Source organism: Mustela putorius, unplaced genomic scaffold (genome assembly GCF_011764305.1).
Source record: "Mustela putorius furo isolate JIRA1106 unplaced genomic scaffold, ASM1176430v1.1 tig00000788_pilon_pilon_pilon, whole genome shotgun sequence".
Taxonomy (NCBI): domain Eukaryota; kingdom Metazoa; phylum Chordata; class Mammalia; order Carnivora; family Mustelidae; genus Mustela; species Mustela putorius.
Window position 1 is genome coordinate 9,277,048 of NW_025421481.1, and position 14,442 is coordinate 9,291,489.

The 14,442-nt window shown below is 43.3% G+C and overlaps 2 protein-coding genes across 3 annotated transcripts in view; both read left to right on the forward strand.

Moving 5' to 3' along the window:
• LTA4H (leukotriene A4 hydrolase) overlaps positions 1 to 9,119 on the forward strand; it is a 31,710-nt gene extending 22,591 nt beyond the window's left edge. The window contains exons 15-19 of one of the 2 annotated variants that reach the window (XM_004748496.3): positions 77 to 131; positions 4,197 to 4,292; positions 7,089 to 7,171; positions 7,860 to 7,964; positions 8,835 to 9,119. In XM_004748496.3, coding sequence (XP_004748553.1) covers positions 77 to 131; positions 4,197 to 4,292; positions 7,089 to 7,171; positions 7,860 to 7,964; positions 8,835 to 8,952 — 457 coding nt within the window. In that variant the 3' untranslated portion in view covers positions 8,953 to 9,119. The remainder of the gene's footprint in view (positions 1 to 76; positions 132 to 4,196; positions 4,293 to 7,088; positions 7,172 to 7,859; positions 7,965 to 8,834) is intronic. The other variant, XM_045084813.1, reaches the window with a different exon arrangement.
• Positions 9,120 to 9,901: 782 nt separating this feature from the next.
• HAL (histidine ammonia-lyase) overlaps positions 9,902 to 14,442 on the forward strand; it is a 30,462-nt gene continuing 25,921 nt past the window's right edge. The window contains exons 1-3 of the mRNA XM_004748498.3: positions 9,902 to 13,717; positions 14,153 to 14,213; positions 14,320 to 14,347. Coding sequence (XP_004748555.1) covers positions 13,471 to 13,717; positions 14,153 to 14,213; positions 14,320 to 14,347 — 336 coding nt within the window. The 5' untranslated portion in view covers positions 9,902 to 13,470. The remainder of the gene's footprint in view (positions 13,718 to 14,152; positions 14,214 to 14,319; positions 14,348 to 14,442) is intronic.

The following is a 14,442-nucleotide window of genomic DNA, read 5'->3' on the forward strand; positions in this document are numbered from 1 at the left end:
TAACTTTAACATTATATTTATGGAAAAGCATGTACATTTTTATGAAGTTGAATCTCTGGTATTTTTTCATTTGCAGTTATGATATGACTCTCACAAATGCCTGCCTTGCCTTAAGTCAACGGTGGATAACTGTGAGTACTAACATGTGATTTTGACCCCTTTTTGAATTGTACAAATATGTCTCTACTCAGGAAGGCAGTGGCAGGGCCGGGAGTGGGTGGGTACTAGATTCACAAACTCAAGTATTTGGAAAGGTCACTCATAAGTCAAGTTTGTCAGAAGAGGTAGTATCCCAACCCTCAGTGTGTAAAGTTAAGTTTGCCCAGGGGAGCAAATAGATATTGATGGTATTAGTTCTCATTTTCTTGCTTCTTTTCAAGTCTTAAAAAAGGTATGGAGAAATATTTGCCTGTTCTCTTGCTTCTTTTTCTCATCAGTCATTTGTAAGATACTGCTTCAAATAGCCCTTACCCATACAGGTGAATCTAAAATGATCTTAGGTGAGCGCTGGTGTCACCTATGAGGGAAGACCAGGGACACTTCAGTTCTATCTGCCGGTGTTAGTGTTGACCGCTATGGAACCTCCTTGAAAGAGCTGCTTTGTGCATTTCCTGAAATAGAACCCTTAGAAACCAGAGTGCAGATGTGCCCTGCCTAATGCTTTTGGGAAAAATAGTGGAAAGAGTAGGAATAATCCTTGTAGGGGAAGAAAAGGAATTTTCCATGTACCCTCTGAGTTCTTAGTGGAGACCTCTGTAAGAAAAGGCAGATTAACAGGAGAAAAACAAAGGTATCCGTGTCTACCTCATGTCTACATGGGAGGGGCCCACGGAAAAATGAGTAACTCAGAGGTGGCTCAGAATTCAGGATTAAATACCATTTCAGTAAGAAAAGAGAAGCCTTTTAGGTAAAAATAAAGGATTTTTAGGAAAGATAAATGGGCCCTTAGAAGGATCGGTAAGTATTGGGACAAAGTTTGTCTGGGTGTGGTGTCAGCTTTTTTGTTGTTGTTCCTTTCCCGTGATAAGAGTCCATCTTGCCTGATTGATGAAACTCCCAGGGGAGGGGATCTAGGACGATTGGGTTCCTTTTGGAAAATCTGTCTTTAGGTAGCTGTGTGCAGTTGGGAGAAAACCTCTCCTTGCCATTCCTGGTTTTCAAGAGCCTGCAGTTAAAAGAATCGGTGTATTTGGGGCTGGCATATTCTGCTAGTCTTCATGCTGTTACTGCAACAAATTTAGATGTCGCCTTTTGACACTTCTTCCTAAAGTTTAGAAATAAATAATGATCCTAAACAGGAGGTGATGCGTAGCATGAAAAAGACAGATGAAGTAACAAGAGGTCACCAGAAAGAGCCAATACTTGCGCCTGGTTTGGGGGGGTTTGGCGTGAAGTGCACTGAGGTTGGCTGCAGCATGGAGGAGAGCTTTGTCTAGAAGAGGGTAGTTCAGCTAGGACTGAGCATGGTTTGGGCATGGAGGAGGTAGAGGAGAACATTCTGGGTGGGAGGGACACAGTTCGAACAGGTTTATTTATTTTTTAAGCAGCAACAAAACATGGAGCCTAGGTGGAGAGGTGAGATAAAGAAAGAGGCATAGAAAGCTCTGGGTTTTGAGGGGAACTCTCTGACAGCCAGAAGAAGGAAGAAAAATCAGGAGTAAGGCCAATCAGGAAAATGGAACCAGAAACCCCAGGGAAGAGATGCTGTCCTTTAAAATAAAAGACCAACTTCTTTCTGGAGATTCTTACAACATCATAACAAAGTCAGGATATTACTAACTTTTTAGATCTAGGTCAGGATCTTTTCGAGTGGGATAGAGAATATCTAGGCCGCTGTCTCCACCCCCAACCCCAGGCAGGCTAGTCACGCACCTCTGCATGTGCACTGTCAGTACCTGGCCGGGAGAGGTCGGCTTCCTGCGTTCAGTGTCATAACCACAGGACCAGATGTGTTAAGTGATGATTAGAGGAGGGATTTAATTATGTACGACAAATCATTTAGGAAGGCTTGATCCCTATGCAGGGAGAGAAATCTGGTAGCACCTCTTTCCACCGATCATGGTTCGCTATTCTTCCTAGGTCTCGAATCTCGTGTTCGGTGTAGTTCACAGATGTGTTGTTGGAAAAAAGTGAGAGATCCAAGGGACACTGGGTCTTTTAACAACAACGTGTTGTGTTAGGACCTCAGTTTTCATTTGAAAAATGTATTCCAGCCCCCCTGGTAGAACTGCTCCTGATCTCTGCTTAGAAACTCCTGTAGGCTCAGCGGTCAAGGTGAAGGACTGTAAACAGGGCAGTGTCAGTAGGAGTGGGCAGTGTCGGGGACAGACTGAGGACTCGCTGTCATCTCCAGAGTCACTAGTGACTCGTTGCCTTGTGTGACTGCCCAGTTGGTTTTCTCATACTAAGTAAAAGCAAACAGAAAAAATGTCCATCACCTGTTGGAAGGTGTAAAAATCAACTGTAAAACAAAAGCCTGTGTACCCACCGCCAACCTGAGAAAGAAAACCTCACCAGGACTGTTGGAGCGCCCCCTCCCGGCCTCATCCGCTCTCTGCTCACCTTGCCTTCCCAAGAGGGTAACCATTACCTTGAACTTGCGCTTATCCTACTGCTTTTCATGTTTTTATCACTTATAATAGGTCTTTAATAGATAGTTTTAAATTTGCACGTTTTTGAGCAGAGTATGAGATCTGTAAGTTTTGACACTAAGGTATGGTTTCCCAGTGGGATAGAAAGGGGAGGAAGGTGTAAAATAATATTTCCTTACAAGGATATGTATTTATACATTAAGTTTTCTGGAAGGATAAACGAGGAACTATTAATACTGGTTACTGAGGAAAGACGGAGCAAAAACAAAGGAATTTTTCATTCGGCCCTCTTGGATTTTTTAAACACTACATATATTTCTTTTTAACTTTAAAAAAAAAACAAAAACCTAGTTTTATAGAAGACAGTTGGGGGAGTTCCTCAAAAAGTTAAAAATAGAACAACCCTATGATTCAGTAATCACACTATTTAGTATTTACCCAAAAGTAACAAAGACACTAATTCAAAGGGATACATGCACCCCTATGTTTATAGCAGCATTATTTATAATAGCCAAATTATGGAAGCTACTCAAGTGTCCATCGGCAGATGGATGGATAAGGAATATCTACGGTGGTATACATCTATAATGGACTATTATCAGCCGTAAAAAAGAATGAAATCTTCTCATTTGCAAGGCCATGAATGGAGCTAGAAAGTATAATGCTAAGTGAAATAAGTCAGAGAAAGACAAATACCGTACAATCTCACTCCTATGTGGAGTACAAGAAGCCAATGAGCAAAGGGAAAAGGAGTGAGAGAGACAACTGAAGAAACAGACTCTCAACTAGAGAGAGCAAACTGATGGCTGGGGGGTGGCCAGGGGGATGGGTGAAACAGGTGATGGGGATTAAGGAGTGCACTTGTCCCATGGAGCACCGGGTGATAAATGGAAGCGTTGAATCACTATATTGTACACCTAAAACTAATATGACAGTATATATTAACTATACTAGAATTAAAATTTAAAATAATAAAAGGAAACCCTACTTTAAAAGAATTTAAAGCTGGTTTTAAAGAATTAAAAATACTTACTTTGATAAGCTTTATTTAATATTTCTTAATCAAATCCTCCAAGATTTTTGGCAGTGAGTCCTAAATAGAAAAGTACTGACCGATTTTTCTTTTTCTTAGATGATTTCCAAGATTACCTAGGAAAAGCAGAATGTGTGGGGAAGGAGGGAAACCTCCGTTTGTGGTCCTACCAGTTCATTAGTGCGATATTTAAGAGAATGTGCAATTTGATCCTTTACCCAGGTTTTTTAATTGGCCTATTAATTAGTTGATATGCTTTTGTAATGTTTTCTTTACTTTGAAAATCCATATATCTGGAATGGTACAAAGGATGTCAAAAGTTTCTTCCACTTTTACTAGTAATAGTCTAATTTCTCTTAAGTAATACAGATTTTAGGAATCATGTCAGCTCTTTAAGTTAATAGTAACATCATCTTGAAACTATTAAAGTAGCTAAGGCTGAAATATATTTTTCACCACCTTAGGCATCCTTGTATTTGTCTTTTTCTTAATCTTTACTTTTATGTCCAACAAGCCAATAAATATTATTAAATCGCACATGAATGGAAATAACCAGGTAACATTTATTGTAGGCCAAAGAAGAGGATTTAAATTCATTCACCCCAGCAGACCTGAAGGATCTCTCTTCTCATCAGTTGAACGAATTTTTAGCACAGATGCTCCAGAGAGTAAGTACGAGTTCAAAACATGAGAAATTACAATGGGCATAACAAAAGCATGGCATTTATGTCAAGCCCAGTTTGGGGAAAAAAAATGTGATTGTGAAAACTAATGGAAAAAAATAACTTCTAAAACGCATTCATTTAAAGACACTGGTTGAATGCTTATTATGTTTAGTGTTGTTGGGAATATGAAAATATGTAAGAAAGAAATACACCATGTCCTCAAAAAGCTTATAATCTACTAGGAATGGTCACACGTACAAAATGTGGCAATAAAAGGAGGCATATTTTAGGTACCAGTTGAGAAAAGCTGAGTCAGTGAAGGAGAATTCACTTCCGAGTGGCATTGTCAAGGAAACATTTTGTGGGAGTGGGGCTTGCTTTACCCAATTTTGGCAGAGGTCTCAGGGAGTCACAAGCCTCAGTGTTGTGGAAGTTAATGAAGATAATTCTAGAAGGGCTAGTGAGATCAGATGGTGTGATGAATCTTGAATGCTAAGAATCTTGGGTTTTGTTTTAGTAGGTGGTAGAGTCGGAAAATAGCTAACATTTTTTTTTTCTTTTTTTTTTTTTTTAATTTTTTTATTTTTTATAAACATATATTTTTATCCCCAGGGGTACAGGTCTGTGAATCACCAGGTTTACACACTTCACAGCACTCACCAAAGCACATACCCTCCCCAATGTCCATAATCCCACCCCCTTCTCCCAAACCCCCTCCCCCCGGCAACCCTCAGTTTGTTTTGTGAGATTAAGAGTCACTTATGGTTTGTCTCCCTCCCAATCCCATCTTGTTTCATTTCTTCTTCTTCTACCCACTTAAGCCTCCATGTTGCATCACCACTTCCTCATATCAGGGAGATCATATGATAGTTGTCTTTCTCTGCTTGACTTATTTCGCTAAGCATGATACGCTCTAGTTCCATCCATGTTGTTGCAAATGGCAAGATTTCATTTCTTTTGATGGCTGCATAGTATTCCATTGTGTATATATACCACATCTTCTTGATCCATTCATCTGTTGATGGACATCTAGGTTCTTTCCATAGTTTGGCTATTGTGGACATTACTGCTATAAACATTCGGGTGCATGTGTCCCTTTGGATCACTACATTTGTATCTTTAGGGTAAATACCCAATAGTGCAATTAATAGCTAACATTTTTAACAGGCAAGTCATTTGATGAGAGGGTGGGTTATCAAAGAGTCCGCGGGTAGATCAACATGAGGAACGTGGGTGGAGAAATTCTTTGGGAGACTTGGAGAACACATTGTGAGGGGGAAGGGGGCAGAAAAGGAGGGAATAGGCCAGATGAGCAGGGTTGAAGGGGGAAAGCATGTGATTTGTGACTGACTGGATTTGGCGGTTAACAGGAAGGAGTCCAAGCAGATTTTAAGGTTTCAAACCCAGGTAATTAAAAGAATATGTGAAATGGGAAGGAGAGGCTACATTTTGCGAGGGAGGAAATGACGGGGTCTTTACCGTTACACTGAAATGCGCTCTTGGGCCTGAGGACCTCGAGACGGGTAGAGAAGACTGGACAGACTTTCCTATGAAAGCAACACAAAAGAAAGAATAGGATTTAAGGCAACAGGGGCTTTGCAAGAATCCACTTTTAGGGCATCAAGTCACCGAGGTTTCATAAACGTCTGTAGCACCTGACGGGATGTCTCCAGAAGAGGTGTGGCAAAAATTAGTGAAAGTTGGGGGTCTAGGAGGTGACCTCTACCCGTGGACCTACCGGGGTGGACTTGGAGTTTAGATGAGGGCAAAGGATTTGGGAAGGGTCTAGCTCTTCCAGCAAAGATGCTTCCCCGAGTGTGGGGTGAGTTTCGTGGGATGGGTTGTGCTGCGAGAGGAGAGTCGCCACCTGCCCAGCAGCCCCTCAGCCTCCCTGCTTATCCGGACTGAGCTGCCCCTCTTTCCTTGCCAGACTTGCTCCACCTGTTAGCATCGGTTCAGATGGGCACGGGGCGGCGGGGAGAGGGGTGGGGTGTGAACCCCCTGCCATTGTATACAGACATTTGTACAGTTGTATACAGACATTTGTACAGTAAATCTCTCTCTTTCCTGAGGAAAGAAAGGGTCCATACTACTCATCAGGTTTTCAAAGGGGTCTGTAATAGAAAAGTTTAAAAAGCTGTTTTGTAGGGATAGAGATCATGCAAAAGGGTCTTCAGAGGAAATACGCAAAGATAAAGCTGAGGTCAGTGGGGCGCCTGGGTGGTTCAGTGGGTTAAGCCTCTGCCTTCTGCTCAGGTCATGATCTCAGGGTCCTGGGATCGAGCCCCACATCAGGCTCTCTGCTCAGCGGGAAGCCTGCTTCCTCCTCTCTCTCTCTCTGGCTACTTGTGATCTCTGTCTGTCAAATAAATAAACAAAGTCTTAAAAAAAAAAAGCTAAGGGCAATCAGTGAGGAAATAGTTAAGGGATTGTGGTTTAACATGGAGAGTGGAATAAATTTAAGGTCTATGAAGTATAAGGAAGAACCTGAAAGACTGGAAAGGGTTAGAAAGTTAGTGTTCATATACGCCAAAAAGTCTGAGGAGAGTAATTCTCATCTAATTCTCTGTGTATCTCACCAATTAAGTTATCCCTTTGCTCCCAGCAGAATGTCCTTATCCAGAATAAGTCTGCACAAAATTTATTGTAGTGTGCATTTGTTTCTTTTCTTTTTATCTGATTTATTTTTATATTATAAAATATTTAGGGTTTTAATCTGGCTAAGAATTTCTCTCCAGCTCCTTTCTTCCAAGGAATCCTGTTGAAATGATACATCGTACTTCTTTATTTTGCTCTTAGGCGCCTCTTCCATTGGGGCACATAAAGCGAATGCAAGAGGTGTACAACTTGAATGCCATTAACAATTCTGAAATACGATTCAGGTACATCATTTTAACTTGTCTCTGTGGAAGAAAGCAGAAACTAGTTTAAAAGGTGGAGAAAGAGAAAGCAGTCTGAGACATACATGAGTTTGAAGAAATCCTTGTGAAATTTACTGCACTTGTATAAATAATGATAGCGGTCTTTGAGGAATAGTTGTGCTATCTGTAAGATGATAGTATTAATTCTTTTATTAGAATTTGTTGTAAGCGTCTCTTGCCTTATCAAAAAAAAAAAAAAATTAGGAATCCCTAATTCTTAAATTAAATAGGTAATAGGCATTCTTCCACAACTAGCCAAGTAAACTCTGATATGGGAATAGTTGGAAATCTCTAATTTTGTGTATGCGGTTAATCTTTCTTAATTCTGATTTGTAGTGTGAGTCTTAAACCTAAGTTTAATTCCTTCAGAAACTGTATATATAAATAAGGTACATGAGCACCGACATAATCTAAACCTTTTTAAAAACATATGGTCTCTTGCAAGAACAAACTTTTTTTCACTTCTCCGGTTACTGAATTATATATACGAGGACTTGAGATTCTCAGAATAAAGACATAATGTAAAGTGGTGTAAGCATAACTAGAATGGGATTATCATCATTACAAAAGTAATCTTCAGATATGCCTGTATATCCTGCCCCTTCCTCCTCGTTTCCTACCCCACGCCCCCCAAAAATCCTCTCTCCAGATGGTTACGGCTCTGCATTCAATCGAAATGGGAGGAAGCAATTCCTTTGGCTCTCAAAATGGCGACTGAGCAAGGGCGAATGAAGTTTACGCGGCCTCTATTCAAGTAAGAACCAGCTCAGACTGTGCTTTGAATTTAGATCAGGAACTGGGGGTATGACCGCATGGGGTGGCTCAGTGGGCTAAGCTTCTGTCTCTTGATTTCAGCTCAGGTCATGATCTCAGCCCCACAGCGGGCTCTGCACTCAGCTCGGAGTCTGCTTAGGATTCTCTCCTTCTCCCTCTGCCCCTCCCCACCCTATGAGAAAAGGAATGGGGAAGAATAATCTTATATTCTTTGCCTGTTGCTAAAATGCTTTGTGAAACACCATCTAAAAATAATATTTTTAGATTTGTTAAAGATTACAGGTATAATTTTGGAATAGGAATGAACAGTTCTAAATATTTAAAATTTGGAGTAGTTTCATTAGCTTTTTCAGAAACATCACCTATGGATTGCCTATTATGGGCCAAATTGGTTTAGACACTGGTGAAAAAGAAAGAAATAGAAAACAATCTTAGGTCCCCAGAAAGATCTTTAAAAGATCTTTAGAAGTAGGAGATAATTGGTGGGTAGGCACAGACACAAAAGAGTCTGAAGTTATTTAAATGTTATAAGAAATGAGCCTTTGGTAGGGCCAAACCTTTTTGATTCAAATGCTGCAATAACTTGGAAGAGTAAGTTGCTTGATGTATAAGGAAGCAATGCTTTGGTAGATGGGAAACACGTATCTTGGCTGCAAGACAGAATTTAAGAATATCTTGGTGAGGTTATTTTGACTATGGATTTAGCAGGAATTCTGAGAAATACAGAACCATGATATATATAGTCATGATTAATCTTTTCATTTACCGCACAAGTATAATAAAGTTATACTTGCCCATTAAAACACTACTTGCCAAAATCAGTCATTATCCATCTTTCTTTCCCCGCCAGGGACCTTGCTGCCTTTGACAAAAGCCATCATCAGGCCGTGCGTACCTACCAAGAGCACAAAGCCAGTATGCACCCCGTGACCGCCATGCTGGTGGGGAAAGACTTAAAAGTGGATTAAGGACCTACCAACAGCTGATTTCAGATAGTCCTCTTTTTTTAAACCGAATTCACGAAGAAATATACAAGTTCAGCTCATATTGTAACTAAAAATGTTGTTTTTGTTCTGGCTTTTTATTGTTTTGTCAGTGATTTTTCATAAATAAAGCTGAGCTACCTTCCCTCCCACCCCCCTCACCGGGGCCGTGTTCTTTGTAAAGTGCATTTTAGCAAAGTTTAACCTTTTAATTTATAAATGTAGAATTTTTCATTACTTACATATTTATTTTTCCCAGCATGATCATAAGAGTGTCAGCATAGTATTTACCTGGTATTTTAAGTTCCTTAAGTTCTTTAATTTTAAGTTCTTTTAATTATTTAAGTTCTTTAATTTTAAGTATTTTAAGTTCTTCCCCATGCCAAAAATTCAACATGACGAGAGTTTTGCTTTTTTTTTAGAGTTTCAATATTCAAATTATTTAGAATTTACATACACTGACCCTGAAACTCATCTTCTAGTATTATTTTTATTTTTTTAAAGAATTTATTTATTTATTTGACAGATCACAAGTAGGCGGAGAGGCAGGCAGAGAGAGAGAGAGAGAGGAGGAAGCAGGCTCCGCACTGAGCAGAAAGCCCCATGCGTGGCTCCATCCTGGGAGCTGGGATCATGACCTGAGCCGAAGGCAGAGGCTTTAACCCACTGAGCCACCCAGGCGCCCTGAGAGGTTTGCTTTTTAAACAAGATGAGCACTCAGTTGGAGTTGCTCACCCAGGTACTCAGTGGGCATGGCCTAAGTACACTTTCTAAAATGTGCACTTTTTAGAAAGGGGCGACTAGGTGGCTCAGATGGTTAAGAGTCTGCCTTGGGCTCAGGTCATGATCCCAGCATCCTGGGATGGAGCCCCACGTCAGGCTCCTGGCTTAGCAGGGAGTCTGTTTCTCCCTCTCCCTCTCCCCCCTGCTCATGCTCTCTCTCTATTCACTCTGTCTCAAATAAATAAAATCCTTTAAAATGTATAAACTCTCTGGGGAACATTGTGCTCCTCCCCCAGATCCACCTGTGTCCCCACTGGACTTGTCCTGCCCTCCTGTCCATCAGGGTCAGATGGTGACCCCAAACCCCAGGACTTCCCATCAGACCCTCTGATACTCTCCTGTCTTACCTGATTCATCTCCTTAATGGGCTCCAAACATCCTTCACCCATGTAGCACATACAGCACACAGAAGGCAATAATACAATGATTATATCTATTATATACACGTATAATGCATACTGGGAATAATAGGACGACTTCAGCCAAATAAGACAGTAACAAAGCATCCCGTGAGTACAATGTAGCACCCCAGGGCACCTCAGCACACAGCCTGGGAACCACAGTTGTATTAGGATTCTTTGACTCTAAGTGACAAAACCCAAACGATCAGAAGTCAGAAAAGGAAAAAGAAGGATTAAAGATACAGAGGAGGGGAGGTTGTCAGAACCTATGGACAGACAGAAGAGGGCTGACACCCAGAACTGTCAAGCAAGCAATACTCTCTTGTCTCATTTCTGTTTCTCTCCTCCATACTGTGGAGTCTGGCTACCCTCCAGCTTTGCTGCTGTAAACAGTTCTTATCCCACGGGAAGACTGTCTCGATACCCGATTCCCAGAGGTGGGACTCAGCTTGAGTCCACCCCGACCAAATTACCTTTAGCAAGAAGAATGGGGTCTTAGAGAATAAGCATGGGTGGGGTGTCATTAAATACACAATGACTGCTAATGCAGTGACAGAAGTCTTAAAATAGGAGCAAACACCCCAAAAGTGGGGCAGGTTGCAAAGACACAGATTCCTGTCCGTCCCCATAATGCTGAGCTACTCCCGTGCTCACTGTCCCTAGCTGTTCTCTCCTGGACACATCCACACCGCAGTGGTTCTGTTTCTCTACGCTCTGTTCTCACTTGCCTTCCATGGCAAGAAGATCACAGGCGAAAGTTCAGCTCACATCCCTGGTATATAATCAGGTTCTACGTGATTAGACTTTAGCCAATCCACGGACTCAGATGATGCTTTTGAAGGCTTCCCCGGCCCCAAAAGCTTTTCCCGTGCTCTGGGCTAATGTCATGTTCCTGTGATCACTGATGAATGAGCCAGGAAGTGAACCAGGGCCAGGGCCCCTGCAAGGGCAGTGAAGGAGGCTGTGAAGAAGGTAGAGGGCACTAGAGACGTCAGCACAGGTTTCCCCGGCGCAAGCTCAGTGGAGTCCACATTTAGATGACTTCAGCTACTAAGCATATCATGAATGTCTTTGTGCTAGGCTGGGATATACACATAATTTCTGGGTGAACAAAGAGAAGTAATTTCTATATATGCCTAAAGAGCAAATATGCTAAAGCAACCTGGGAAAGGGGCACTTAATCCAACCAAAGGGTTTAGGGAGTGCGTCCTGGGGAAGAGAAGGCCTACACTGAGGTTTACAAGATAAGAAAGACCTGGCTAAGCAAAGGAAGTTGGAAGTGTGTTCCAGATGGATAAAGGGTAACAAGTATGGGTATAGGTATATACACAATGTCAAGGGCATGAACTTGGAATCTTCAAACTCACACCTGTGGGAGGTGGTAGCATCTAGAGGCTTCTTCCTTCACATGTCCGATGTCTGGCCTAAGATTATGTGAGAGCTGGGCTCAGCTGAGACTGGCCCGTGGAATGCCCAAGTAGTTTGGGTTTTCTCACAGCACAGTGGATCCTTCGACATCTTACTAGTCTTCTCTATGAGTGGATCCATCACCACGAAGGCAGAGAATGTTTCATTCCCTAGCACCTAGCAGAGTGCTTGGGATATAACAGATTTGAGAACTAGTTGTTGCCTGAGTGAATGGAGGAGGGTAGAAAGTTGCGCTTCACATCTAAGGTCCTCGGTTTTCTCAGAGAGGTAAGAGGTAAGCTCCTCCTTTGAAACTTAGAGGAGATGGATGTTGCGAAGCAGGGTGAATGTTCTGGAAACTTGCTGAGGGAGAGGGGCACGTAGAAAGACAGTGCCATGATGTACACCATCATATAACTTTCTGTAGCAGAACTTTCCACCAGGGGAAACAGATACCAGTTTGTTGTGATGACCCAGGGGTTGAGTTTTACTCAGTGCAGGCAGAGGTTTAGGGTTACAAAAGGATTTCAAAGTGCTCAGGAAAGAGTGGCCCAGGTAAGCAACTAGGACACCAACTTCCTAGGAAAGAAAGTGAGTTGGGAAATGGAGCGAAGAAAGGAGGAGCCAATCAGAGGTCAGGTCCAAGGGCAAAGATGACTGAAGGAAGGGGAGAACCAGAAGGCTAGAAGTTCATAGTCAGAAGATAGGGTATTGGACTTTAAGATCTGCTTAGTTACAACAGGGCCCACATTTCTTTGATTCCTTTTTCATGCTTTTCAGACTTCCCTAATCTACTGGTAATGAAGTAGTTGGGTGCAGGGAGCAGTTAACTGCTGAAGATACTTAACTGGATTAGGGATATCCATGTACCAAGATGAAAGAACATTTAGAAGGCAATATAGGTATACAGAGCATTGGAGTGCAAATAATAGTAATCACAAACACTTCTGGAACATTCCCAAGGCACCATGTGCTGCACTAAGGGCTTTACATAACAAACTCACTTAATCTTTCCTAAAGCCCTTTGAAATAGGTGCTATCATTATCTCCAGCTTAGAGATGAAGACACGGAGACCCCAAGAAATCAAATAACCTGCCCAGGGGTCACACAGCTAGTAAATGGCAGAGCCAGAACTGGGTCCCAAGGAGATACTGAAAATACAGCATTGAGGCAGTCTACCTCTTCCCCTTTTGAAGAAGAAACAAAAGCTAATTAATAACTTCACTTGCTCCAAGCTAAGAAATAGTGGAGCTGGAGTTCTACCCACGGCTGTGTGAGCTGTTAACTTCCAAGCCATATAGCTCGCTCATCCAGATGGTGACCTTTCCTTGTGAGAATGATCTCTGACTTTTGCAGTCTCCCTTTGTGGGAGGACAGCTTTAGAAAACCTTGGTGGTGACAGGGAGTAGTTGCTCAACACATGTTTGTGGAATAAACAGAAAAATGAAGATTACCACACTCCCTGGTGTCACCGTGGACCAGAAGGTGCATTTTACAGTTGAGTAATTCCAGATAAAAACAGGAACATGGTGTTTATAAGCTGCCCTCAGTGGAGGAGAACACAGAAGCCAGGGGAGGGAGAAATTGGGGGCCCTGAGGAGAGGGGCATCCAGCAGGCACCAGCACCCCCAGCATGGGAGAAGCCAGGGCTTTGTGTGAGCAGGGCTACCCTGCTCGGGCTCTCCTGCCTGAAGCTCAGCTGTGAAAACTCAAAGGGACACTGGTATGGCCCTCAATAAATATTTGTCCAATGTGTGGATGAGTAAAAGCAAGAGAGGGGGCGTGTTTTGGAAGTCCACCCCTTTCCTCCCGGCCCACACCTCAGTAGTCACTCCCAGATAAAACTCTCCCCGCCCGGCAGCCGCCACAGGCAGAGGAACGGGTGTCCGGGTCCCCTTGGGACGCAGAGCCATGCCCAGGTACACGGTGCACGTGCGCGGAGAATGGCTGGCCGTGCCCTGCCGGGATGCGCAGCTCACCATCGGCTGGCTAGGCCGTGAGGCTCTCAGGAGGTACGTCAAGAATAAGCCAGACAATGGTGGCTTTGCCTCCGTGGATGATGTGCACTTCCTCGTGCGCCGGTGCAAGGGCCTGGGCCTGCTGGACCACGAGGACCTGCTGGAGGTGGCCCTGGAGGACAACGAGTTCGTGGAAGTGGGTGAGTGGCCAAGTCCATGTGTGCCCGGGAAGGAGGCTCGGCGGCCACCCCCGGGCAGGTGCGGTGGGCTGCGGGCAGGCACATGCCTGGGAGAGGGGAGGCTTCCCATTCACCTGTTACAGCAAGGCCACAGACCCTGAAACAAGCTGACTTCCCTTGCCCCTGGTATGCCATAGAGGCTGCATTCGAGGGGGTTGGGGGTGCAGGTGAGAGCTTTAACGACCCTGCCCACACCTGAAACGTGCATCTCTACCTTTTGCTTTCCTCCTTGGAAAAGATGCTAAGAGCACTTGAAAGCCCATGAGGTTGTTCTAAAGCAGGCATTTCTATAGAGGTGCGAGGCCGTGGAACAGTGGTCTCCTGGTTTGCCGGCAACGCTGAAAGAGCCTCTCCCTTGCCATCTGTAAAGGAGCCTCTCTGGTATTCTCGTTTCAGTTATAGAAGGCGACGCCATGTCTCCCGACTTCATCCCATCACAACCAGAAGGAGTTTACCTGTATCCTTCCCTGCAGGCTGGCTGGTCTGCTCTGGGGGCTACTCCCGCCCGGGACTGGGCTGGGGCTTTCTCACACTCCCCAGTGTATTCCTTTACCTGGCTTCAGATATAGCAAGTACCGAGAGCCTGAAAAGGTAAGCTTCAAGCCAACACTCTTTTTGTAAAGAAAATGAAGTCGTGCTTGTTTCTGGAGGGTTGGGGCCTGCAGAATTTATGACCAAACGCTATC